Raw genomic sequence first — 27,621 nt, forward strand, 5'->3', positions numbered from 1 at the left:
GGCACTCGGGAGCTGGCGCTGCAGGGGCAATTGTCAGCTTCAGCCTGGAGCTGGGCCTGGCTGGGGGAGGCTGGGAGCAAGCAAGGAGCCCCAGGAGCCAGAGAGCAGGGAAGCCTATGAGCCAGTGCCAGTTTGTGCCACACGGAGCCCTGGCTGGGAGATGGGGCTGAGGCCGCTCCATGGCGGGGCCTTGCCCGGGGCTGCAGTGCCCATGGCCGACCCTCTCCTCACAGTGACCTCGCAGACGGCCCCTGGGGCCAAGCGCCGAGAGGAGCCGCTCCGTGGGCATGGGCAGAAGAACAGAGCCTCTTCAGACCCACAGCAGTCCTTGCAGGAGGCACTCTCCTTGCTGGGCAGCAATAACTGGTAAGAAAGGCCCCGCTCCCTCTTTGTCCCTCTCAGAGTTAAGGTCGGTCAGAAGCATGTCTTGCTCGTGCCTTGGAGCCCTAAGAGCCCAGAGAGCCAAAGGGCACTGGGGAAACCACTCCAGAGCAGGGAGAGGATGAAGACTGGAGAGCAGCCTTTTCTTGGTCTTGCTTTGCAGCAGTGCTGCAGCTGCAGCAGGCCCGTGCTGTTTCCTCGCTTTGCCTGCTGCTTCATGGAGCTGCAAAGGAAACCTTGAGGGAAGGGAGAAAGCTCTGGAAGGAGATGATTTGCTGGCTGAAGGCAGAAGCAGGATGGCAGAAGTTTTGAGTGTGGAGATTTGGGTGCCTTGGGCCACTGGCCCAGTGGGACTGAGTAAGATTTCTCTCTGCTCCCACTGCTGACAGCAATGGAAGGTGACAGGGTCTCCCTGTGACCTCCTGCATGGCAGTCCCAGAAGCAGCTCCAGGGAGTTCCTTTTTCTGAGAACTGGACTGAGTTGTGCTTTCAAGTCCCTCAGCCTACCATTACTCCTGAGGGGCTTATGGCAGAAGAGAAGGAAAAAGAAAGAAAATCCTCTAGGAATCTTGCTTTTTTGGAAATCAACTTTTTCCGTCACACTGCTTCATATGGGCCTGAGATATTTTGTCATTACTCCCAGTGTGTCCCAAAATTATACAGAGGCAGAAGGAGGCCCAAAGGTGATAAGCCTACAAATGTTAGGTGATACTGGTTTTCTTTTTGATGTCTTTTTGATCACTCCCTGGTGGATGCTTAATTCACACAGGGTTAAGGACGCCATTCCCACTGGAATAAGCATGAAAAATCTGCCACGATGCATCTCCTTGTGCAGTCACCTTTGCTTTGCCCTTTCTCTTCTGCTTTCTCTTCCCCGTTTCTCTTTGGTGCCCTGTGAGGTGCAGAGAGCTTCTGCAGGTGTGGGGGCTCTGGATGACACTCAGGGGTGCCCATGGGAGCGGTCATCAGCCCTGGGCTGCAGCCTTGATGCCTCACACACCTTCCTGTAGCTGAGGGCCTGCACAAAGCAAGTGCTCAGAGACAGAGTTGTTTGCACCTTTTAAATAACCTGTTGCTGTTGGGGGGCGGGGGGGGGGGGTGGTTTGTTTTAGGTAGGAGTTTTTGGGAAAAGCCAGAGTTTCAACAGTTCTTGACCGGGGTGGAATCTCCTGGGATATCCTGCTGTATTTTTAGGGAATGTGTGAGATGGAGTGGAGTGGAGTGGGTGACAGAGAGGCCTAGATTGTAGAGTGGAAACTCAGCTCCAGAGAGCCAGTGCAGACTCTCCCTGCTGAATGCCTGCTGGGGCTGACAAAGAAGGAAAATGCCCCAATAACAGCCCCATGCAACTGTGTCTCAGGGACAGGTACAGGGAGGTGACAACAAACAGCAGCATGGCCCGGTCTCACAGCTTCTAGGAAGCAGTGACAGAGGGGCCTCATGTGCCAGAGGTTTCAGAAAGGCTGTCTTCTTAAATGGCCACTCTGAAACCCCTCTCTTTGCCTCTTGGGTTTGTGTATGCTTTTGAACAGCTACAGCATCCTGGGGCAACACGTTCCACGATTTCATTAAGCACTCCTTGAAAAGCTCCTCCCATTGTTCAACTGAGCTGCCAGCCTGGTCATTTCAGAGGGTACTGCCTTGGTGGAGAGAAAAATCAATCTTGTGCATTTCAGGGAGCTGAAGGAGAAGGGACTCCTCACCATCAAACACCTGGCTGGGTCCCATTCAGAGGTGCTGCTTTGTAGACTTCATGAGGTTTGCTTGGCAGTTACCAGCGAGGTGAGAACATTGTTCTGAATTGTCCCCCATACTTCATACACAGTGTGTAGAGTGGGTATGCGCTTGCTCATCTCCATGTGTGCTCAGGGTCTGCCTTCATTTCTGGTTTTAGACCTGAGATTTCTAGTGTCTGTCAGCTATCTGAAGGATCTGTGGGTACATGCAGCTGTATTTACTGGCAGGTCGGGTATCTGACACTCATCTTTGAGTGTGGTGTCTTTATAATGCAATGTGCAAATGCAGAAAATGAGACACTAATGACATTATTTGCCAGAGTCCCAATCTCTTCCCAAGCTGTAATTCAACACTGCAAATTATTCTGTAGACCTGAGCCTGTGTTTTCTGTTTCCTGGCTGAGTTCTTCAGCTGCTGGTGTTGCTTTTTTGAACAGGAGCACCTGACTCTTTTATCTTCATCACTTGTGCCCTTATGATTTGAAAGCAGCCCTTGCTTTAATTTTCTAGTAAAAGGGCCTAAAATCAAAGCTCTGGACATTTTAGAAGGGTTAAGTAGAACACTGAATGAAATTTTTTTTTTAGGCCTGCAGTGAGCAGGTCTCAGGCCAGAAATTGGTGCCAGAGTAAGTGCCTTTCTGTGCTTGTACTCTCCTGCTTTTCCTGTACTTGTATGTTCCTCTGGACACAATGGGAAGTGTTGTCATTTCCTGGGATTTCTGTTGAAGGCAACTGGTTTACTTTTCAAGGTGATTCCTATGTTTCCCCTCATGACTTCCCCAGGTGACCAACCTCCGTTCCAAGGTGTCCTACTCTGCCATTGTCACTCTGGGAGAGCTCTCTGTGACCTTGAAGAAGGACATGGACTCTGCAGTGGATGAGGTTGCTCGGGTCCTTCTCCAGATGGTGTCCAGCTCCCCAGAATTTGTTCAGAAAGCAGCCAGTCAGACCCTGGGGATCATGGTGGAGAATGTGACTCCTGCACGAGCAATGACTGCTCTCATGGACATAGGAGTCAAGTAGGTTCTTTTTCTTTTAGTGATATTCTTCACCTTAGTGTGTGTGGGAGGGAGAAGGGATGAGACAGAGAATGGGAATGGTGGGAGGGAAGGGTCCTGTATCCTGCATCTTCTGTGAACTCAGTGACTTGATTCTCCAACCAGCCTCTCTTCTTTCTTCTTGTCACCTGTTTCTGCCCTCCTCCAGCCTATTAGTTCTCAGAATCACAGAACTGTAGAATATAGGGAGTTGAAAGGGGCCCATCAGAACCATCAAGTCCAACTCCTGGCCTTGCACAGAACAGCCCAAGGGTCACACCAAGTGCCTGAAATTGTTGTCGAAATGCTTCTTCAACCCTGTCAGGCTTGGTGCTTGTGACCACTGCCCTGGGGAGCCTGTTCCAGTGCCCAACCACCCTCTGGGTGAAAAACCCTTTTTCCTGATATCCAAACTAAAGCTCCCCTGACTCAGCTTCCTGCTGCTTCCTGGAGTTCTCCCAGTCTGTCAGATTTTCCTAGATGTGGTGATCAGTGGGGGAGTGAAAGTGCCTGCAAAGGCAAAGGATAGAGCCTTGTGCTTTTGTAGGCAGAGGGACAGTTGCAATGGCAGCTGTGAGCAGTGTTTGGTATTTCACAGTGCTAACCACAGAGGCCCTGGGAAAACCATGTCTCCTCATGATGCCATTAACTTGAGAAATGAGGAGGGTCCTTGCTGGGGCATGGAGCACATGGGGGACAATCTGCTGGGTGTGGCACAGCCTGCACAGCAGGTGCAGCTCCTGCCAAAGGAGTCTTGTATGACTGTCCTGGCCTTAGAGCTCTACTTTCTATTCAAACTGATGTTTCATGTTAGCCTTGAGATCATGAATCACTTTAAAGGCACCTTCACAGGCTGAGTGCCATGGGACAGTTGAAGCAAATGCTGCCTTAAATGTTGGTGCTGGGCCTGATAATTCCCAAGAGATATACTCTAGAACAGGACAGCCTGGCTAAACTGCCTGCCACCCTTTCCTCAGCTTTGCAATAGGGTAAAACATTCAGATGGATCCATTGCCAAGGCCCACAGAAGAAACAGGCTGCATTGCTGGATATTCTGCAACTTCACAGCCCACAACGTGTTTTCCCTGCATTTGTTGTTTTCCAAAGTTCTGCAGATTTGGGGATAAATGGCTGGAATGAGCCTCAATCCTGCTGCAGCTCTGTGTAGTGGGTGCCCTCTGATGGGTCAGCATCAATTGTTCCAAATTTCTAAATTATTCATATGTCATCTATTTCTTAAATCTTTCTCAGAGTAAATACTGTGAAAGAAACTGAGTATCAGACAGTGCAGGGAGACTGAATTCTCCCTCCTCCGTGCAGGCAGGCCTAGTGTGCAATGTTAACTTTGTGTTTAGCTGAGGCCAGAAGCTTGTACAGGTGTCTGAAGGTGCAGGGAGAGCCCAGGCTCCTTCCCCCAGCAAGGGCGGGGAGCAGGCTCTGGCCAAGGCCGGTGCTGCTGCTGCTCCTTGTCCCTGTGCCCAGGTTTTGCTCTCTCCTCCCCAGCAGCCGCCCCGCCCCGGTGCGCAAGTGTGCAGCCCAACTCCTCCTGTCCCTGATGGAGAGAATTGGAGTCACCAAGCTCGCAGGCACACCCAGGGCTGAGAGGCTGCCACACGTGGCAGGGAAGCTTGCTCAGGACTGTCACAAGGACACAAGGTAATGATCTTCATTTCACCTCCCAAAACAGGAAAACCGTTTTGTGTCTGGCTATAAAGGTGAAACCACACAAGAGTGGAAACTAAAGGGAATATGAAGTTACCTCACAGTGTGAATAAGGCTCATAGAATCATGGAATATGCTGAGTTGGAAGGGGCCCATCAGGGTCATCAAGTCCATCTCCTAGCCATGTGCAGTGACCCCATGAGTCATTCCATGTGCTTGAGAGCATTGTCCAAACTCTTCCTGAGCTCTGTCAGCCTTGGCACTGTGACCACGGCACTGGGTTGCCTGGGCAAATGGCTGTACTGGGAAACCTGAGGTTGGCCAGCAAAAAGGAACATTGCCAACTTTTTCCTGTGGCTTGAAGAAATCTTTACTGAGATCAAAAGATCTCAGATCTGCCAGTCCAACACTTTTTTTGGCCTTAGGTGGACAAGAAAAAGCCAAAATGTTGGCTAATGTTCATCACTGAAGCATCCCAAACATGCATTTCTCAATAACTCCAGACTTTCCTAGAAATATTTCAGGGGTCTTTAGCCAACATATTCAGTCTTTCTAAACCTGTTCTGCAGATTTCTAGAATGCTGTTATCTGTGGCTCAGTGAGCTCCACATTTCTTCTTGAAGAAAACTGTGGTTTCCTAGTAGCAAAATCAACCCAAACCACCAAAATCCCCTACCTTTGATGATGAAATTGCCATTAATAGCTGCCAAGAGCAACTAGCAGAGCAACTAGCTGCCCCTGTGCATACACATAATACAGAATAATCAAGAGGATGCATGAGGTGTTTTGTCCTGGCTTCCCTGCCAGTTAAAGAAAGGCAAATTATTGTGCAATGGCAGCAAGACACTGCTAATAAGCTTTGACAACAAAGCAGATGTGTTTTGCTTGTTCCCTGGGATCCTTTGATGCCACAGAAGCACACCCACAGTTTCAGAGTGAAATGGTATTTTTCTCTTGCCCCACATTTTCCTCTAGCCTTTTGTGTTCAGCTGACAGCACTGTGCAGTGTCAAGAGAGGTAAATCTCCCTCTTTGCTGAGTAGGTAATGCCTTCTCATGCAAGGATTGCACCTGATAAGTTTAAGGTGTCAGCCTCTTCTGTTAAAACTCTTCCTTTCTTTGTTCACTTTTCTTTTGTTTCCTTCCTTGCTGTCTTCCTTCCTTAGGCATTATGGACAGGAGATGATAAAGATGTTGCTCAATCATCAACAATTTAAAATGCTTTTGGAACGATCTCTTCCCCCCCGTGACCTGGAAGATATTCTGACAAGAATTCAGAAGAAAGTAAGGGCTTGGCAGGAGAAATGTCTCCTTTGTGCAAGTATTGCCTCTGCTAATATGAAATCAAAGATACCCAATCTGTCTTTAGCTAATTCCTCTTCTGCTGAATCATTTTGCTCCTGGGAATGAGCTGTTAATCCTCAGCCTGTTCATCTGCAGACCACAAAGGAACTGATATTATAAGGGAAAAGTGGGGTTTTGAATATTTTCAATATCAATCACAAAGAGGAAAGGAAAAGAGGAGAAAATGGGTTTATATTTAAGCGTGAGCTCCCACCATGCTCTCCCTACCCCGCCCCCAGTAAAGCAATTAAGTGAGAATTGTGCTTCTGAAGATAACAGAGTCTTTGCAAAGGACACTGGAAGTAGTAGTCCCAAGAAAATTCCCAAATTTACAAAAGACATCCAAGTCAATCCTAGTTACTACAATGACTGTCTGTCTTTTGGGAATACTGCCCTGCTGTCAAGCCCTGTGGAGCTGGAAGAAGCTTGGTGAATTCAGCAGCATCCACTGGAAAATCCTTTGTTTGTTTGGGGGAGGATTTATATTTTGTTATCGACATTATAGAAGGGAGCCTGCCTTTGTGCAGGAGCAAGGAGAGTGAGTGTTGAACCAAATCAACTTCCAACACAATGGGCCAACCCCCAAAAGAGTCCAAATTTTTCTGTTGATTCCTTTACAAACACTTGTTGTCTACCAGTTTGCATTATTCCCATTTATGCTCAAGACTAAGAAATTTGGGATTTTAGACTGCTGCTCAGTCTGGTAGCACCAATAACCTGCCTTGGGCTATTGAAAGCAAAGACTTGGCATCACTGAATCTCTGGTCGGTTTCCATCTGTAAGTTAGGAAATGTTTCCCTAAGCCTTGGTAGCAGTGATCCTGGTTCTAACTTGTGTTTTAAACAGGGAATTTCCTGTTTTATATTCTAAAGATTGATGAGGTTTCTCTATGTCTTTGTAGGGGATGGAAAACCAGAAGGCTGAAGGCCCATCTGTCAAGGAGCTGGTGAAGGAGAGGAACGATGGCTCAAAGAAGCCCCAGGGCACATTGTCTTCTTGCAAACGGTACTGAGCACTTTTCTTAGATGTGACAAAGCACATGACAAGCTTTACATGTCTCTTTCTCAGGAAAAACTTTCTGGCAGAGATGACCAATGCCACAGATTGTTTCCTTTCCCTACTCTAGGATATGCTCTAGGATAAAAAATGTCTACCTGTGCATTGTGCTGAACACAACTTCTCTGGAGGGGTGTACACAAAAATGGAGAGACAAACAGACACCCATTGGTTGCAGCTCAGACAATCCAGTGCAGTGGCAAGGGCAGTGCTGTGGAGGCTGGGAGAGGGCCAACTTTCTGCTGCCTGACTTGGGACAAGTAAATTCAAACAGTGTTGTATTCATATTGTTGTGTATCACATTGTGTATCAGAGTCTCATACCTTCTGGGTGGTTTTCTCACAGCAGCTCTTCACAGAAGTGTTGTTGTTGCTTCTCAGTCAGGGCTCCTCTCCAACTCTCCCTGAATGCCAACCCCCCCTTTTATCCCAGCTACCTCCACGGGCTACAGCAGCTGCCCAATTAAGGACATCACAGCTGCAGCCCATTTACAATAGCTAGACTCAGGGCAGGGTCACTTATACAATACAGAGATCTTTTACTGCCATATATATATTTACTCAGGCCCCTATAAAACAGGGCTTTTTTTTCATCTGAGTGGAGTCATTTTCAGATAGGTGTTTTGATGAGAAATCTCAGTCTGGAAGCAAGATGCCATTCCACAAAGGTGGAGTTCTCATCTGTGAGGTTTGGCCTGGCTGAATCATGGTTTTCTTTCCCTCAAACAGTACCAAGTTTGAGTAGTAAGTAGCAAGGCAATTCCTGAACAACTTCAGTCAACGGGTGTCTGAATGTGGACTTTTTGCCTTGATATTCCTGTCCTTTGCATAATTTGCTTGATGGACAGCATGTTTGGTTTATTTTCCCCTGTGCTGCAATAGCATTTAAGACAGGAATTGCTCCTTGCTGTCTCTTCATGGCAGTTACAGAGCTACTTGTACCTGTTCTCCTCTGACAGCAGAGGGGATTTATTTAGCTTTGTCCTGCTCAGCAGTGGCAGGAAAGTGACCACATGCCTCAGTAGCATAGCTACCATCTTCCTGTGCTCATGGAAGAGACAGGTTGATCAGGAGAATTGTTCCCAGTGGGGTTGTTAAGCTGTGCATCTGGTCTCCAGGGAAGCAAATGAAACGTGAGCGTAGTTCTGAGATGTCTGGCTTTTGTTTTTATCTGTTACTGATTTTTTGAATATTTCAAATATGGCCCTGTTTATCTGTTTAGATGCATCTGAGCTACTTTTCCAGATTGTCATGCCTGGTTGTAGAGACACTTCTCCAGAGTGATGAGTTTCCTTATTCTAAGACACACACGTCCCATATGAGGAGGCATTTAAACTTGGCAGTAGTGTCTCTTTATCTCCACAAAGCAATGTGACCTGTGTGCCCTGGCAGCCATCTGAAGATAGATCAGATGCATCTCATCCTTGGTTTTCCTGAGTGAGCAGTGGTGAGAATGTCACTGGCAGATTGTCTGCCATAAAGATTATCATGAAGTCCATGTTGTTCTTCAGAGCCTCATGATTTTCCAGCTTGAAATCACATGATTAGGAAAGCTGGTCAAGATGTTTTGCTCACAATTAACTGAAAGTATTGTCTGTGGCTGCAGCCCTCTCCATAGAGAGCAGCAGGCACAACTTTGCCAGGCATTGTCCTTGGGAAGGATGTTAGAAGACCAGAGAAAAGAATGAGAAACAATTCTTATCTTCACTTGCTGCACCTGTTGTTGTGAACATGTGGAATGTGATATGGAGATTAATTTACCAAAGGCTAATTTCTTAATTGGCCACTGGTGATGGTGTTTTGGATTCAATTGGCCAGTCTGGTCTGTCTGTATCAGACTGTCTGTAAGGGCAATGAGGCATGGCATGGCACGGCATAGCAATTGATCAGCCTTCTGGAATGATGGAGTCAATGCTAATTATTTCCTCAACAGGGATGCCATGCTGTGATAATTATCACCAACAGGTCCTCATTTGATTTTATTTTCCAGGGTGAAATCTACCTCTGATGGACACCTCCTACACTGTGCAAAAGCCCAGGTCACGTCACCTCCAGCTGTGGAAGAAACGGAGCTGCTCCAGAAGCTTTACCATCTCCTGGAAGCCAAGGGGTTTCAGACAAGGATGGAAGGAGTGGAACTCCTCCTAGACCTGTGCAAAACCAGCCCCCAGCTCATCTCCACTAACATTGCCCAAGTATGTAGGGTATCTTCACTGCTCCTTTCCTTTAGCTCCTTTCCTAAGCCTGTAGCAGCAAAGTTAATTCAGTGTGTCTTGGCACTCTGTCCTGGCTGTTTGGGACACGCTGGTCCCTCTTACCCAGAAAAAATTTAATTCAGGTCCAGGCTTCAGGACAAGTTGTTTCAGTCCAGCTGTATTTGTCTGGCAGGTGCCTATTGATGCTGTTCATCAGATGATGGCAGAATTTTCTGCTGGTGTAACTGCTGCTCTCTCCTACTCCCAGTTGGGTGAAGTGAAGGGAATCCAGCCCCTGAAAGCATGGCAATTGTTCTCTAGACCAAACATGGGTTTGCAAAAGGAAGAGAAGTATCAGGCTGGGTTAGTTTCAACCCAGTTGCTTTTTTAAGAATGCTTTTATATACTCCATCTTGTCTTACATGGGCACAGCTCAGGCTACTCATTTCCCTTCTTGTTCCTGTTCCTCTCGGTAAAGACAGTGCTCTGGGGGGGGCAGTTCTTGGGGGTCTGTTTTTCTCTTTGGAAAAGGAGGAAAACAGCTAAGGACTCATCTCTGCCTTCCCCTCCCAGTAGCTGCTTTTTCCCTTTTTCCAGGAAAAGGTGCCTGATAATGAGGCTGTCAAGGGACTGAACCTGCTCTAATGAGAGCTGTACAGCACATTACATTTCAGAAGTCTACTTGTTACTTAGAGAAATGGTCCAGATATTGGAAGAGTTGATCAGAGCCCTGCACTTCTCCAGACACTGGCTCAGAAACAAACAAAAGAAAACTTAGATCTCCTCCAGCCATAGTTTTGGCAAAATCATAATTGCCCTCAGTACTTGAGGCAACTGTATAGAAAACCGGGCATTGTAAACATCTGCTTCCATTCAAAGCAAAGGTACTCTTTAGCATTAATAAATGGAATTAATTTAATGATTTATAGATGGAGAGAAATACCATAGGAACTATTCTGTCCCCAGCCAAACCTCCTAAAATCAGAAGAAAATCTTTCAACCAGCATGAGGTTGTGCCACCATTCCAGTGAGTGGCCCACAGGAAAACAGTGAAATTGTGCAAGCGAGTGCTGACCTGACAGAAAGGATCACTTTCATCTTTGACATTGCTGACTGCTACATCCACTCTTCAAACAAGGACATTTGAATCCAACTTTCACGTTGCTTGTTCTCTTCACAGATTTTTGAATATTTTGTCCTGAGAATATCTGACAGCCACAAGAAAGTGAAGCAGAGGGCACTGGACGTGCTGGCTGAAATCACAGGGGCCCTGAAAGATGCTTTGAACCCGGTGATCATTGGTTTGGTGGAGGGAATAACAAAGAACCTGAACTCAAAGGATCCCAGGATTCGTGGGGCAGCTGTGAAAGCACTGGGAGAATCCATTACTCATTTGGGTAAGGCTGAGCCCTGTCAGGGACTCTCCTCAGCTTCATCTCTGTCTCTCCTGCACAAGAGAGCGCTGAGTGCCTTGACAGCTGCTCTTGTCTGTGGAACACTCCAGCTGACACCCACCAGAGGCTGTGCAGGTGCAGTCCTTATGCACCATCCCCAACAGGCTGGAATGGGATCAGCATTCCCCAGCAGTCCCAGGAGCCGTTGGCTCTGTGCTGCTTGTCTGAAGAGCAAGTCCTTGACTGCAGCTTTGCTACAGTTCAGAGGCAAAGGGAGTTTTGGAGTTTGCTTGGGCACCATCTGACGTCCCAAATGAACAGCTTTGCTGTTGGCATGAAGGGACACTGACCCACCAGAGCTTCTGCAGAGCAGCCACCTGGGAGGCTCTACATTAGAGGCATTAGCTGCCTATTTTCCACTTTTCTTCTTTGTCTTCTATGTTCAAAGGGGAACTTGTGATTTACCAAGTTCATTTGTTTATATCAAACAGGTATAAACCCAGCTGTCAATGATGCCTTGTTCCACTTGTTGTTTTGCATGGGGCAAGATGGCCAGAGCAATTAACTACATAGGCAAGGGCTGCTCTAAATTCCTTTGCCACACACATTTATGTCAGCTCCGAAAATTCCGTACTGGGGGAATATGCCTGAAAAAAGGAGCATTGAAGAGGCAGGTCTTCAAGGGGAGTTTCCACTTTCTCCTCCCCAGCTGCTCTGTGATCTCAGGAATTGTCTGACTCAGTGCCTTTCTGTGTCCCAAGTATGGGGGTCTTCCTTTTTGCTCTGGGATGCAAAACCTTTTCACTGCTTCCATGTGACTGAACCCTTGAGGTCTCTGATGTGAAATGTTTTAACACAGCTCCTGGTACAGCAGACATGTTTGGATTTACAAATGTGAAAGGAGAGCTTTTCTTTTGGAATTTAAAACCCTGCCAAGTATGCTGGAAGCAAAGAAGAATAGGATTCAAACATTTGCAGAAGTGTGCTTGATTTTATAAAATGGGGTTGGCCCTGCCCTTTCTCCTATGACCTGAGAAAAGTGAGCAGAAACATGTGTTTCCCTTGTAGATAAAGTGTCACTGCTGAAAGAGTTCAGCTACCAATGGAATCACCTGAGTGGCCAAGCCCTGCTGGATGTCACCGAGTGTATCACAGGTATGGCCTCCCCTTCTGAGCCCAGAGCTCTTCCCAGGGAGCATTTACAGGGAATGCCTGTGAGCAGACAGCAGAGCAGCTCCTCCAAACCAGGAGGTGCTGAGCTTGTCCCTGCTGCCCCATAGCCAAGGCAGGTGGGTTTGGCAGGTTTTCCCTGGCTGCTGCAGAGCATCTGAGATGGGGGCAGCGCTCGGCCTGGGGCTGAGCTCTCACTGGGGCATCTCAGAACCACCTCCAGCAAAGGGAGGGCTAAAAATGCCCCAGCTGGCTCCTCTCTGGGGAGCTCAGGGACATCTGTGATCTTTGAGGGGAAATGGTGGCAAATGCTGTTTCAGGGCATCAGTTTGTTTTGTTCTCACAGAATTCTTGTTTTTCTCTTGGAAAGTTTTGAGACTGAACCGTGCAGAGCCTAGGGGTCACAGCTTAGGTCAAAACTCAACAGAGGTATCAGAGGCACGGATTTAGTGCAAGGCACCTCTGGGGCACAGGACAGAAGCAGAGTGCTGAGGCTCCCTGCCTGTGCTGTCAGAGTGGCCTTGGACTGAGCCTTTCAGGGTGTGCAAACAGTGTCTGCCTGTGTCAGCACTGTCCAAAATGCTACAAATGCATCTGATAATTGATTCCTCAGAGGAGCTTGCTATGTCAGCAAGAGCCAAGGAATGGAAAAATTATAATCTCAATATATAGTAGAGAAGATGACTGATAGCCTTGCTTTAACTGGGGCTAAATCCACTGCTCATTATCCCAACATCTTTGAATGCAAGGTTTAATACACTTTGTGTCTTCATTAGGAATCTCAAAAGAGCATGTTCAGCAATTGGGAATGTCAAAGGCCCTTTAAAGAGCATTTGAAAAATATAGATCTTCAGCAATAGGGAATTTAGTTTATCAGTTCTTTTGATCTCTTTTTCAAATAAAGGAATTAACCATAAATTAGGACTACTTTAGAAAAAGCAGATGTTCTCTCTGAGATTTAGCAGGACCTGACAGCTGTTCCTCACATTCAGTAGTCACTGATGTCTTTAATTGCATTTAAATTCAAATGAATTCCCATTTTAAAATGGGTACCATAACCCTTTCTTGCTTAGAAGAATTGGTTTTGGGTACTTGCAGGAGCTCTTTCAATGTTGATGTCTGCTGGTGGATTAACAGCATAGAGAAAATGAAGTCTCTTCCACCACAGAATATTAAATTGCTGCTGAATAACATTTTGTCCGATTAGAAAATAAGAATGGTCTCCAGAGCATTTCAGGTTTTCATCTCTTAGCCAAATCTGCCTGTTGCAAGGAGCCTGTTGGCAGTAAACATTTGTCTGTGTTTGATACAGTTCAGTTCAGAAAATGGGCAGAGAGATTTCAGAGACAATATGAGAAAACACTCGTGTTTTGGTTACATTTCAGTCCCCTGTGTAGCATTTTTCTTTCTCTATGCCCCTATTTCAGTGGACATTATAAGAAAAAATGCCATTACCATTGGGAGGGGAAGTGGCATTAAAATGTGGAGATGTCCAAATGCCAAGGCAATGGGGTCTGGGTAATTGTCTAAGACACCCTGAGGTTTGAAACAGCTCTTTGTTGGAAGCCCCAAAAGCATTCTGCCAAAGACAACAGCTGGTCACTGATGTTTCTCATCCAGCTGTCAGGCAGCAGCCATCTCTGGTGGGCTGGAGTTTTGAGGTGTGTTCTAATCCTGCCCTTTGCTGTGTGCCACTGAGCACAGGGAAGAGCCAGAACAGACATTTGGCACTTGACATCAAAGTTACAAAAATGGAATCATCCCTTTTATTAGAAATCTCTCAATTTCCTCTCTATGGTACATTTCCAAATCTTCAGTGTTGGTTTAGACAACTTCTTAATGGAAATCAAAGGCAATTGGACATTTCATTCATTGTTCATGCAGAGATACTGAAATAATTTAGTGAAGGTAGGAAGTCTGCTACAGGGACAAGGGCTCTGGTTGGAGAAATTATTCCTGAGGGGTTGGTGGTTCTGTTTCCAGGATGATCAGCTGCTTTGCCCATTTCTGGACCAAGGGGCTCTGGGTGCTATTTTGCTGCTTTTGGCCAGAGAGGCTGGCAAGAAGCAGAAGCAGAGGTAGATCCTTGTTTGCAGTGAGGCTGGTGGATAAGGAGCTGTGTCTCTGTCCCGGCAGTGCTTGTGCAGGGGGTTCATGCCAGGAGCCCTGAAGTCATCCAGCGCGACGCCCTGCCCGTGCTCTGGTCCTTCCTGGGGAACAAGGCGCTGCCTGTGCGGAGCGCCAACGTCCGCACCGTGACCACCAAGCTCGCCTCTGCCCTCTACAAGGTGATGGGCACCCAGCTGAAGAAATGTGCTGCCAGCAAGCCTCCACATGTGCGGGAAAACCTCTCCAAAATGTTGGGCTGGTGAAGGTGAGATGTTCTCCAGAAAGCTGAGGAAGTGCTGAGTTGGACACCTCTGGATTTGCCTTTTGAGCTGTGCCGAAAATGACAAAATCCTAAGAAAGGGTGTGCATCTGCCCCCACTCTCTCCATTGCCCTTCCTAGTCATGGCATGGGGGGCCTGAAGCAGCTGCAGACTGAGAACAAGGTGAAGGGCAATCATGGCTCAGCCTCACACAGAGATGAGGGGGGAGCTGGGCCAATCTCTGCTGGGAGGAAGGGTCTTGTGGCAGCCCAGAGAGGCTGTGCACGTTGCCAGGGAACAGCTGTGCCCTGCATGTGCCCCTGCAATGAGCTGTGCTGCTGCCAGTGCCCCTGGAGCTGTAGGGCTGCTGAGCTGTGGGGCAGGCAGAGGAGCAGGAGGGTGCATGTGCAGCTGAGCCATTCCTGGAGAGCACAGGGCTCTGGGCTCCCTGCTGTCCCAGGGCAGCCCAGAGGCCAGGCTGTGCCTGTGCTAGCTCTGGGCAAGTGGCTCAGGGTTGTGCCCTGGCCTGCCTCAAGTGTCTGCCAGCAGCAGCATGTTTCCCTGTGCAGCTGTTTAGAAGTTTTCAGGAAATGTGTCCCAGGAAATATGGAGCTTCAGATGCTTTAGGTTTACATGGTGGCCTCTGTTAAACTTTGCCTCTCTGTTAAACTTTGTGTCTCCATTTTGCAGATCTGGCTGGTTATAGTCTTACTGAGAAGTTTTCTCCAGACTGTTCCCATATTCCCTCACCCACAAAGTCCTCGCCTCCCGTCCAGAAGAGCTCTCTTTCCTCCAAGCTCAAGAAGAAGCTGCTGCCTGTATGAAGTGTTTGAAGAATAGGATTGATATGTTAGGCTTCATAGTTACAGATGTACATATGTTCCGATCTTTAGATGTAGTTTTGAATTAATGTGTTTTGATTGTATCTTTAAAATTTGATTACATATTTTAATTGTATATATTTTTCATGATGAAAAGAAAATAAATAGATAAATAAACAAAATATAAATAAACCAAGAGAAGAATGTGAGACCAGGACCTGCTAGCCTAGAGATTATGGGAGTGCAGCTTACTCAATGTGCCAGTGTCCCACTACATCCTTTCCTCATTGGGCCTCTCCCTCTTTGGCCATGTTTTCTTTGTGTCATTTGTGCTGCTCTTTGTTACTTGGCATTACAACAGGGTCACCTGTTGACCTGTTTGAGGGACAATGGATCCAAAAGATCCTGTCCAGTCAAAGGTTTTTGTCTTGGTTTGGAAAGACAGGAGTCTGCTAAGGAAGGCAGGAGCCTCCCCTGAAATGGAGAATGTAAACCCTCCCCACCCCTCCGAATGGCTATACATTTTAAATTAAGGGGCTCTCATGCAAAAATACGGGAGCAGGAAATAACAGTTCTTTAATAGGGAAAGGAAAAAATAAAAGGATAAAATAAACAATGCAGTACACTAGAACAACACTGACAGAGTTAGAACCCAACCTGACATCCTGTGGGTCAAGGTGTTGGTGGCAGTCCAATTGGAAATGTGGCTGCAGACATCCTGAAGTATCAGGTGTGGTTCTGTTGGAGCGAGGGGGATCTGTAGAGAAGGATGTATTCTTCTTCTGAAGATCCAGTAGGAGTAGAGACAGCCACTGTTCCTCTGGGGAATCCTGTGGAGAAAGCCGTGCTGTGGTCTCAAAAACCTCTGGATTATATCTGGGTAGCAATGCTTGGCTCCTCCCTCTGGGCGGAGCATCTCACAATGGGATGTTGTAGTTCTTATCAGTCATGCAGTGACATTCAATACTCTGTTATCAGCAGATGTCCCCTCCAGAGGGAGGTGTAAATGTGGTCACTCAAAGAGAGAGATAAAGCAAACTGCCCACTTGACAAAGGTAATCTGCCATACAGATGGTAATGGAAAACATCTTGCATTGCAATCTTCAACACCAGCGCACACCAGATCTTGGCAGGGAATGTGCTGACACTGAGAAATTGCCAAATGACACTGAGAAATTGCCAACTTTCTGTGCCAGCAAACTGCTGGAATTATGCTGTGCAGGCATCTGAAAAATTCCAGATCTGGGCACTGGCAGTGTCAGCAAACACAAGATTGGGCTGGTGTAGGCACCAGGTATTTGCCTGGTTTTGGCTTTCTTTGCCAGCAAATTGCTGCACTTGGGCTGTGGTCGCACAGGGAAATGTCCAGATCTGGGCATCGGCGGTGCCATCAAATACCAGGTCTGGGTGGTGACAGTCTTGGCACCAGGAAATTGCTGTGTTTTGTCTTCTTTTTCCAAAAAATTGCTGCTCCCTCATTGGTGCATCCTGTGTCACCCCACCTTATCTCCAGCCCTGGCTCCCTTCTCCATTGGATCATTTGTACCCTGACCCCTCCTGCCTTCCTCCAGTTATATACCCTGGCCCCAGCCCTGCTTCTGGCTCTTCGCCTCTGGTTCCCTTCAGCAGAGGTTGTGTTCCTGCTTGCTCCTCTTTCCCTCTTCACCCTCACTTCACCTGGACCCTGGGATTTTCCCTTTATGAACCCGGCTGGCTCTGCTCTGCAAGGAGTCCTCTCGTCCCTCTGGTGAGGTTTGATTGCACCATCCGGGCTCAGGGTCTGCTGGGCTGGGGGAGTTGTCAAGGCAGCCCCAAGTGGAGACACTTTCGGTGCTGCAGGCACCTGACAGCACCTGCCTGGGGAAGCTGCTCTGGCCACCCGCAGCAACCAATTCCTTTTCCCAAGCAGCAGCTCCCAACGTCCTCCACAGAAGCCCAGAGAGAGAGGGAGCAGCTGCCCTCAGCCCTGTCCTTTACCGCATCCCCATTCTCATGGAATGTCCCCCCTCGGAGAGAAACTCCCAGAGAAGTGAAGTGTGACCAGACCCCTTCCGCCCCTGAACTTGATCACTTCTTTTGTTTCTTAAGGATCCAGTCCCCATCAGAGCAGTGCGACTGCACTGACAGCTGGGACACCAGCAGGGGATCACCCCACACTGCCCAATGTGCACCAGGCTCAACAAGGTCTGCTTCCCCCCTGATTCCAGGCCTCTTCCCTTGGCTGTGGTTTTGCTGGATAGTGGGTCAGGACAGTGAGAATCTCCTTCATCCATTCATCACTATTTAGGGCCCTGCAGACACTTCCTCAATTTCTCTCCAAGGTGACCTCAGTGTCAGGAGGACACTCTGGTCTCTCCTCCAAGGACACAAAGCAGCAAAGCCCCCCAGGAAAATCTTCCTCCTTGGGTGAGTTCCAGAGCAAACAGTCAAGGCAGTGGCCTGAAATGTTTTCCCAGCTGGTCAATAACACTTCTCTGATGGATCCATGTCACATAGAAAAAATGTGGGCCTTTGTCGGGGACGAGCCATTTGTCGGTGAGGGGAGACTCAGACACTCAATATGAGTGATAAGCAAATTCCGTTTATTGAAGAGAGCATCAGACACTTATACAGCAAGTAATAAGCTTATGAATATTCTGTAAGCTAAGCAATCGATTGGTTAAACTATACCATCAACTCTTCCTCATTCCTTAGGGGTTACATGTCTCTTTTCTCATGCCTCTTTCACTGTTTGTTATCCTACCACAGCTAGGCCCAAGGACACTGTTATCTTGCAGGTGCCGGACTTGGAATTAGCCATGGTTTTGTACTTTTCCAGTCCTTAGCAGCTAAATTCCCAACAGATCCACATTTTCCCTGGGGAAAGAGATGTGCAGAACCCTTCACTGTTGTCCTGGAATGTCAAACAGGAATCACAGCCACAGACAGCTCTCAGGAGCCACTTCACTGTGGATTTTCCTTCCTGGAAGCCCAAGATATCTGAATGTCCTCCTGGTGCCTCAGGGCCTGGGCAAACAGGGCTTGTCAGAGATGCTGGCAGGGTACCAAGATCCCTCCTCCTCACAGGGCACCTCTGTTACCCTAATTAGCTCCAAGTGGCTGCCTGGGGACTGGTGCCCACTTCCCCATGTGCCTGGTATGGGCACATCCTGCTCAGGATCAGTGCTGGCCTTGGCCCAGAGCCAGGGCCATGACCCAGGTGCTCTGGGAGGGCTCCATGGCTGCATGTGTGACAGGATGAGGGGCACGGCAGAGCATATTCCTCTCTGGACCGTGCTTTCGGCATGGAGCTTGTTTGGGTTTGGCATCTGCAGGGAAAGGAATATCGGGTTGTGTGGATGTGGGAATTGTCACTCCTGAGCCATTCCCCAGCCCTCAGCCTTGTCTGCAGATCATCAGCATTGCCCAGTGCTCCCCAGTGTCTGCAGTGTCTGAGATGCCAATCAGCCACCTGATCACATGTCCCTTGTTCCCCTTGTTCTCCCACATGTTGGGTTTGGGGCCGGGCTCAGCTCTGGGGTGTCTCCCAGGGAAAGCTCTGTGAGGGGAGGGGCAACAGGAGATGGGGGAACTGGCACTGGGGGCTGTTGGAAGATGGATTGTGTTGGAGTGGGGGTTGTTCCCACAGGGTCCCCAGGTGCCTTTGGCTCCCTGCCTGCCTTCCTTGGCCCCCCAGGTTCCTGGGCCCTTCCAGGGGCAGCTGCCCCATGCAGGAAGCTGGAGGGATGCCGGGCAAGGGGGCTGGATCCGTGCCACAGGTGGGGTGGACTCTGTGCCAGGGCTGGGCTTGTGGCCAGGGCTGGGGGCTGTGCCAGGCCGGGCTTTGGCCTGGGGGCTGGCAGGGAGGGTGCAGGGAGGAGTCCCGGCAGGGATAAAGGTGCTCCTCACCTGCTGCAGCATCAGGCAGAGCTGCCCAGAGCCAGAGGAAGATGAAGGTGGCTGTGCTCAGCGTGGCCCTGCTCTTCTCCATCCTGCTGTGCCTCCCGGCACAGGCCAACATGAGGCACCAGCCAAATGCTGTCCTCACATCCTGCCCTTTCTGGCCTCCCATCCCACCCTTTTGGTCCCTCCTCTGTGTCCCATTCAGGGTCCCCAGGTGCCCTCCCACTGACCATTCCTGAGGCCTTTCCTTCCATGCCCCCCCTCAATCCTTTGCCTTTCTTCCTGGCCACTGCAGAGGGGTCCCCCTGTATAATTCCCTGACTCACCCCCACTCCCACAGCATCTCCCAGTCCCGTTGGTTTTGTCCCCACCCATCCTCATTCTTCTGTCCCCACCAAGCCCCTCCATTGCCCACCCATGTCCCTACACCTCAATTCCTTTCTCCTCCTCTGTACCTCACACCCTGCTCTTTCCACACCCTCAGCCCTGTCCCCTGGGCCCTCAATTGACCCCAGATCAGTGTCTTTGGGTCTCCCCTCACCTCAAACAGATCTCCTTGGAGGCCCTGAATTCCCATCCCTCTGCCGGCATCCTGCTCCCTGTACCCATGTGTCCCCCTAGCCCCACAAGGTCCAGTCCAGACCCAGCCTTTGTTCTCCTTTCCAAGCACTCCTGGAAGGAACCCAAGATGATCTCTGGGAGGTGAGTGGGCTGCTGGCATTGGAGGGCATCCCCTCAGGGAACTGGGGGACAGTGGTGTCCCCCCATCCCTTGCTGGCACCAGGGACATCCCAGTGACCAGCGAGGTCTCTTGGTCTCTCTGCAGTTGGATTTAGACAATGTTGAGGTCCTGGAGACGCCTCTGGTGGGTACCACAAGTTCTGCCGGTGTCAGACCCTCCCCTTGCGTGGCCACCATAGCCCAGGCCATCCCAGTCTGTCCCAGCACAGCCCAGTGCACCCCTCCTGACAGCCCAGACAATGCCCTGCCCCAGGGGTCCTCCCCAGGGAAGCCTTTGCCCAGGGCCCTGCTACATTCCCATCCCTGTCACCCCAGGACCCCCTGGATGAGCCAGGATGCAGCCCCTGCCCCAGCTGTGCCTCTTGGCCAGGAGTCCAGCACTTCTGGGCAGCAGCACAGCAGCTCCTGCACCCCATTGCTGCCACAGCCTGTTCCCCAAGGCCCCCCTGCTCTCCCCTGCCTCCCAGTGCAGCCCAGTGTCCCCGGTGTGTCTCCAATGCTGCCTGTGTCCCCAGCCCCCTGTGGCTGAAGAGCTGCGGGCTCTCCTGCAGCAGAAGCGCCTGGCTGCCTCTCTGGATGCCTAGGTGAGCCGTGCCTGCAGGGACAGGGCTGGGGACAAAGCCCAGCCATGCCCCAGTAGGCTCCAGAGTTCACCTTCTGGGGTTTGTCTTTTAGCGTTGGAAGGACCAGTGTCCTTTTTCCTCCCCAGTGGCATGAAGAGATGATCATCCATGGAGGAACCCCCTGATCCCTTTGAGCCCTGGGCCATTTCCCCTGAAGAATCAATCATCAAGAATCAATAAACCCTTTGAGCAAAACTTTGCTCTGTGTCTGTGTGTGTGTCCATGGGTCTGGATTTCCTCCTTTCCAGTGGTCCAGGCAAGTCACGCCAGGTCTGGGCTCTGCTGCCTTGACACAGTCTGTGCTTTCCCCCAGACAAATGGTGTGTTGGGAGTTGTGCAGAGTCCAGGGGGAGTGGGTTGAGTAGGTGGGTGGGTGTCCAGGTGGTGAGAAAGGCTTTGGTTCACTGTGAGTGTGGTAGGAATGGCCTGTGTTTAAAAGAAAAAAAATAAACTAAAAAAAAAAGAGCTTTCTTTTAAAATTTTTTCTCCTTGTGAGAAATGACTGTTCACTTCTCAAAATTTTGAAAGGTTTAATAAACCTTTTAATAAAAGTTTAACAAAAATTCAACAAGAGGACTAAATAAGGGGAAAATTACAGTACTGGGAGCCTCCCCCACTTTTTGACTGGTAACCACGTGGCTGGCTCATCCACACAATGGCTGCTCTCCCTTATATATCCTTGCTGTTGCAACAGGCAGCCCTAGCTCCTCCCAAAGGCTGTCTGTTGACTCTTGGTCACTGTCCATTGGTGTAGATTGCTTTCGTGGAACTGCATTGGAGAGCAGGTGTTGCTAAGCCATGCCTCTTAGGAACAATCTGCCCCTCCCCAAATGCCCGGACTACCAAGATCATACCAGGATAACAATGCTGGGCAGGATGGACACATTGCAGTAACATAACTATACATCTGTACAACTTCTCTTAACACACTTAGCATGTTCACCCTTTAATTGGGAGAGCCAACCATCTCATTACTCATCCCAATCACTGTGGCATCCACATTCTCTGGAAAAATCCCTCCGCCCAGGATTCTTCTCCTGGGAAGCTAAGAAGCCTCAGAGAAAAAGGAAAACAATTCTTATCTCATTTGCTTCTCCTGTGTTGTGCTCATGTTGTGCAGAATGTGTTTGGAGATTGTTTACCCACAGGTGATTTGTTTGATTGGATTCTGGTGTGAGTTATTTTGACTCATTGGCCAATTATGGCCAAGCTGTGTCGAGACTCTGGAAAGAGTCAGGAGTTTTCATTATTAATTTTTGAACGTTCACTAAGAATCATTTCTCTGTTCTTTAGTATAGTATAGTATAGTATATTGTTCTTTACTATAAGATAGTATTATAAAGTAATAAATTAGCCTTCTGAGAACATGAAGTTAAATGCATCATTCCTGCCTTCGTTGGGCATCCCTGCAAATACAATATAACACTCCCAAAATTCTTGATTTACTCAAAAGAATTTAAATGCCAAAAAAATCTTCCTATGTCAAGAGTATGTTGAAATTATTTATTGGTCTTGAAATTTGGTTCCCTGGTGGGATGGGGCTGCTGGGTCTATCTGTCTATGGGGCACTGTGGGGCTCTGGGGTTTCCTGGGTGAGGGGCCCTACACGGTCACCTGCAATGCCTGGCCACAGTGGGGTAGAGCCACCGCTGTGTCCTAGAAAAGGGCAAGTGGTTCTACCTGGCTCTGGAGTCGTTCTTGGCCGCTGGGTCCATCGGCTCCAGCAGGACTTGGGTGAATTTTGAGATGGGCCAGGTGGATCAGTTGTCCCCAGCCATCCTGAGGGCTCACCAGGGCTCAGTCGTGTTTGCCGACTCCAGTTCCAGTACTGAAGGAACCACTGAAGGCACTGCCCCAAGGAAGCCTCACAGCAGAACAGGCACAGGGCACTGCCCTGGCAGAGGGGCAGGAAAAATATCTTGGCCGTGAGCAGCAGAATGGCCAGAAAGCCCCTGGTGCAGGAGTTCCCACCAAAGCAGGTTGAAGGCAGGTTTGGGTTGCATTCCTGCTGTCCTGGCAGTGAAATTCTGGGCAGAGGGCACAGAGGTGTCTTCTCCACGGGGCTCCAAGGTGACACCAAGATGCTGTGAGGGAGCTGAGCCCTGCCTGAGGGCAGACTCAGCCCAGCAGGAGCCCTGGGCTGACACCGCGCTGGAGTCCACAGCTGGCTCAGGGGCGCCGCCATGCCATGAGTGGGGAACAGCTTCCCCTGAAACAGGGAGAGCTGAACCTTGGAGCCACCTGCTCCACAGCTGGAATGGTGTCAGCATCAGGGAGCTGACTAAAGAGGAGAGGGAGGCCTTTGGTGTGAGATTCTGAGGAAGCCTTATTCGTTAAAGGGAACAGGCACCAAAGACCCCCAACCACCAGTGTGTCGCAGTCGAGGCGGTCATGACATTAAGCAGAGACCACAAGCAGTCTCAGTGCTAACACATGGCAACAGTTTATTAATGAAAATGGCTGATCTTTTATACACTTTCCAGTTGTTTACCCTTCTTCCACCTTAGCTATTGGCCACAATAATTCAATACCATGCCATTGGTGAAAAGTTACTCTGACTCCACCTAACTTTCCAAAAATGCTTCATCCAGCTGCAGAATGCTCTTATCTTCCTTCTCTCGATCTCCTTGGTTACGGCCTTGGAGAAAGCTCCTTATCAGCTTCTTCTTCTTCTTCTTACTTCTCGCTCCTTTAGCTAACAGGCCTGCTGCTAGCCCCTTCCACATCAGTGTGCTCAGGATTTTATACAGCACTAGAACTGCGAGTGAGCACGATCACTGAGCCAATAGGAAATCAGGGAGGGAGGAGTAAAAGGAGGGGAATACATCTCAGGGACCAATGGGGATAAGGGGGTGGAGAGTGCAGGTCACATGGGCCAATGGGGCCTCATACATGAGGGGAATTCCAGAGAGGCGGAACCTGCAGGGAAGGGGTTTACAGGAGACTGACAGGGAAGGGTCCAGAACAGGGGCAGAGTTTACAGGGATGGATAGGGAAGGCACTGGAATATAAAATGGGGATTATAGTGATTGAAGGGTAAAAGGGGAGGGATATAACCTCGGAATAATCTTGGGGAAGTACAACATACAGGGGGTGAACTGGAACAGACCATCCAAAAAACTATGAAATAAAAGGGCACTGCAACAGCACTCTATAAAGAGGGATGCAGCACATGTTTTATGGTGCAAAAAGAAAGGATCAATCCTGTGCTATTTTTATAGGGTCTTTTTCTAAGCCTTTTTATAGGGTTTTTTAAGAACATCCCCTGTCTATCCCCAGTTGGTCAGCAACTAGTTGTTACCCTGTATTGATTGGTCACTCAAACCCCTGGTGTGTACGTGCAGGAAAAGTTGTTTGTGAGAGATAGTTTTCATTTTTCTATCTAAGAGTGAAAAAACAGTTTATACAGGTGGCTAGTGTATATCACAGTCCTAGAGCTCTTTTTCAAGGAAAGTAGGTTGTTTTCCACAGTCCTAGAGCTCTTTCTGAGGAAAAACAAGTTGTTTTTCACTGCTCCACAACTCTGTTCTCACAAAAAATTGTCAGCTTTCTCATGGCTTCTGTCAGCTCAGGTCAGGATTCAGTTTTTTGGCCTTTGGCTGCTGTTTCACCACCTCAGAAAACATCATTACTGTCCCAAAAAATAAAAGCAGCTGAGATGCAGCTCACTGCCTTCTAGAAAGTGAAAAGAGATGCAGGTGCCTGGAGGCCCACGAGAGAAATGGTGCTATTGAAAATGTGAGAAGCAAATTTTATCCATAGAGACAGTGCCTGACCTCAAGGAAGACCTTTCCTACCAGTCAAGACTTCCTTAGTGTCCTGGGGTGACGTTATGATGCTTGTATCCCCATTCATCTGTTCTGTGCCTTTAAGACCGGCTCTGAAGAGTGGAAGTTTTGTTTGGGTTTCTCTTATCAGGGACACAGAGACGGGCAGTACTTAGGGCTGTTTTCGCTTCTTGCTTTCAGTTTGCTGCTTTGCTTGCTCTCTTCTGCTCTCGCTTCTGCTCTGCTTTGGCCTCTGCTTATTAGCTAGTTCTAGCTAAACAGTCCACATTCCTTCCTGGACTGTTTCTCCTCTCCTGTTTCTGTGACCATCTCAAACCTGCCCCGGACTGGGACCTGGGAACACCGAGGGTTTGCACCGTTTGGCTGCAGCAGCTGGCCCAGCGCCGGAGGGACTGAGAACAGAGCGACCGCCCACCGAAAGAGACTTTCTGATTTTGTCAGCTTTCTCAGAGCGGTGTCATCTGGTATTGTTCATTTTGTGTGCTGGGGTGTGCTGTGTCTGTCAAATAAACAGGTTCTTTCCACTTCTCTCCGAAGAATTCTTCCTGAACCAGTTGGGGGGAGGGGCCGTGTGGGTTTGCTTTCTGGAGGGGCCCTCCTTTGCAGATTCTTTAACAAATTTGCCCTAAACCAGGACAGCTTGGTTAGTCCAAATCAGCAAATATCAATAAGCTGAGAGCATCAATTTCTTAATCTTTCCAGGTGGTCATTGACTCCTATCGTTCTTGTGGTCGTCTGGAGGGAGGTCTTAGACTGATGTCTGCTACATGATTTTGTCAAGTGCATCAAGCTTTTTATTATACATAAGCTTTAAATTGCTTTTTTGCAATATCTCTCAGCTTTACCTCAACTTCCTCTATTTTATTCTAAGCATCAATCATCTAGCTACCTCATCTCTTTTGCTCTACTATACTTCTTTGATTTTGATGCTTTATTTGGCTATTTGGTCATAAAGTTTCAAAACTTTTCTTTGTGTCTATTTTGAACACAGCAGATAGAAGGATTTGCTGATTCCATGGCCAATTGACATGAATCACAAAAACAATTTCCACAGAATCAGGGGAGGATGAGCTCTGAGACCTCCAAAACCCCCTCAGCATGCCTGAGCAGGACCTGGGAGAGGGGGGAATGCCCAAGACCCCCAGAGTACAGCTCTGAGAAGAGGGACCCACGTAACCTCAAAGTCAGGACACTGGAAATGGGCAATTCCTAGAAGAGTGTTTTTGGAATTCCTGGTTTTTGGAGGTATTTCTGGCCACCAGACACCCAGTGACTTCTAGAGATGGACTTGGCCAGTGGGACCTTCAAAGCCAATGTCCTGGTTTAGGGCAGTTTTGGGAGAAAAACCTCTAAAGGTGTTTCCTGTAGAAGAGCAAAGTCAAGCGGCCTCTCCTCCAACTGATTCTGGAAAAGTATTTCCTTTGAGAGAAGTGGAAAAACTGTTTATTTAAAAGGCAAAGCCCTCACCAACCCCAAAAATTAACAGTGTTAAACAATAAAACTGCTTGCTGCTCCAAAAGAGATGACAAACTCACAATGTCCCTCCGTGGGCTGTAGCTTGGCTTGCTCAGTCTCTTATCAGTCACTTATCAGTCTCTTATCAGTCTCTTATGAGTCTCTCTGGTGCTGGAAATGCCGTGGCCCAGCCCCGGTGGGGCACAGGTGCTCTTCTGGGTGTTCAGAGCAGGTTTAGACAGGTCCAAAAAATAGGAAAACCAAAAACCACAGTCCAGGGAACTTCTCTTCCTCTGCTAGCTAAAACTAACTAAAAGCAAAGGAGGGCTCTGTCCCGCTGTCTGTCTGTCCACAGACAACAGAGGAGCCAGAATGTGGAGGAGTGAGAGAGGTTCAGAAAACAAACTCCATGCTTCTTCTTCCTCCGTCTTTGTTCTCAGAACCAGTCTTAAAGGTGCAAAGCTTATTTCAGACAAATGGGGATATGAGCATCATAAATTTATCCCTGGGACCCACAAAAGACCCTCAGGCTGTGTAAGCAGGACCCAGGAGAGGGAGAATTCCCAGGACCCATGGGCCCCCCAGCAGCTCTGAGAAGAGGGACCCCATAACCCCAAAGTGAGGACACTGGAAACAGGGAACTCCTGGGAGAGGTTTTTGGACTCCTTGATTTTGGAGATATTTCTGGCCACCCAGTGACTTCTAGAGGTGGACTTGGTCAGTGGGACCTTCGAAGGCAATGCACTCACATCTGGTTTTCCCGTTCCAGGATTTCCCGTTCCCAAACCTTATCTGGATAGAGAAGAAGGCTACGAGGAAGCCGAAGATTCCCCAGAACACCCAGGCAGGTGAGGAGGAAGTCAGTGCCCCTTTCCCCCTCTCTCCTGCTCCATCTCCCAGCCCAGCACAGCCCCCGGATGCAGGACAACCCCACTGCTGATGCTGTCCAGCCATGGATGCACTGGGGAGATCTCCTTCCCCTTCCCTGTGGCACAGATGCAAATCTCATCCTCTCCTTGTCCTTCCTCCCCCAGAGCAGGAGCTGAGGATGGAGACCAGGGAGGGCAAATCCCCATGGCAGAACATCGTGGCAGAGGCCACTTTGAGTGGCTGCAGGGCACAGGAGTGCAACGGGGAGGAAAAGCCCTGGAGATCCCACAGGAGGAGGGGCTGCAAACCCAGCCCAGGATGCTCTGAGGAGGAAAGACCCACCCTGTGCCAGGAAGGCAGGTGGAGCTCTGGCCAGAGCTCTGAGGTGGTGGTCTATGAGCAGCTTGATGATGGCAAGAAGCCCCACCAGTGCTTGGAATGTGGGAAGATTTTCCCCACGAGCTCCCACCTGATCATCCACCAGAGGATGCACACGGGGGAACGGCCCCATGAGTGTGGGGAATGTGGGAAGAGCTTCAGGTTCAGCTCCCACCTGATCATCCACCAGAGGATCCACACCAATGAATGGCCCTATCAATGTGGAGAATGTGGGAAAGGCTTCAGGAGAAGCTCCAGCCTGAAACTCCACCAGATGATCCACACTGGGATACGACCCTTTGTGTGTGGGGAATGTGGGAAGGCCTTCCGTGACAGCTCTCGCCTGATCATCCACCAGACAGTGTGCACTGGGGAATGCCCCTGCACGTGCTCAGTGTGTGGGAAGAGCTTCATCGAGAAGTCCAGCCTGATTATGCACCAGAGGATCCACACTGGGGAGAGGCCCTACAAGTGCAGGGAATGTGGGAAAAGCTTTAGGCAGAGCTGCCATCTGAATGCCCACCAGAGGATCCACACTGGGGAGAGGCCCTATAAGTGCAGGGAATGTGGGAAAAGCTTCAGGAGGAGCAGTAGGCTGATTCTGCACCAGAGGATCCACTCCAGGGAAAGGCCTTACAAGTGTGGAGAATGTGGGAAGAGCTTCGGCCAGAACTCCAGCCTGATTGCCCACCAGAGGATCTGCACTGGGGACGGGCCCTAG

General features: G+C 49.1%; 1 protein-coding gene across 1 annotated transcript; it reads left to right on the forward strand.

The window, feature by feature from the left end:
- Positions 1-211: 211 nt before the first annotated feature.
- On the forward strand, positions 212-27,621 carry LOC141727367 (uncharacterized). The gene is made up of 5 exons (XM_074533874.1): positions 212-366; positions 18,840-18,921; positions 19,667-19,747; positions 26,926-27,261; positions 27,343-27,621. The coding sequence occupies exons 1-5, from the start codon at positions 212-214 to the stop codon at positions 27,619-27,621; spliced, it is 933 nt and encodes a 310-aa protein (XP_074389975.1).

This window comes from Zonotrichia albicollis, unplaced genomic scaffold, assembly GCF_047830755.1.
Source record: "Zonotrichia albicollis isolate bZonAlb1 unplaced genomic scaffold, bZonAlb1.hap1 Scaffold_121, whole genome shotgun sequence".
Lineage (NCBI taxonomy): Eukaryota > Metazoa > Chordata > Aves > Passeriformes > Passerellidae > Zonotrichia > Zonotrichia albicollis.

Coding starts and splice junctions, on each gene's coding strand:
- LOC141727367 (XM_074533874.1), top strand. CDS start 212: ATGGCCGACCCTCTCCTCACAGTGACCTCGCAGACGGCCCCTGGGGCC. Junction 367..18,839: donor TTGCTGGGCAGCAATAACTG/GTAAGAAAGGCC, acceptor TTGGCCCCCCAG/GTTCCTGGGCCCTTCCAGGG. Junction 18,922..19,666: donor GGGCTGGATCCGTGCCACAG/GTGGGGTGGACT, acceptor GTGTCCCCCTAG/CCCCACAAGGTCCAGTCCAG.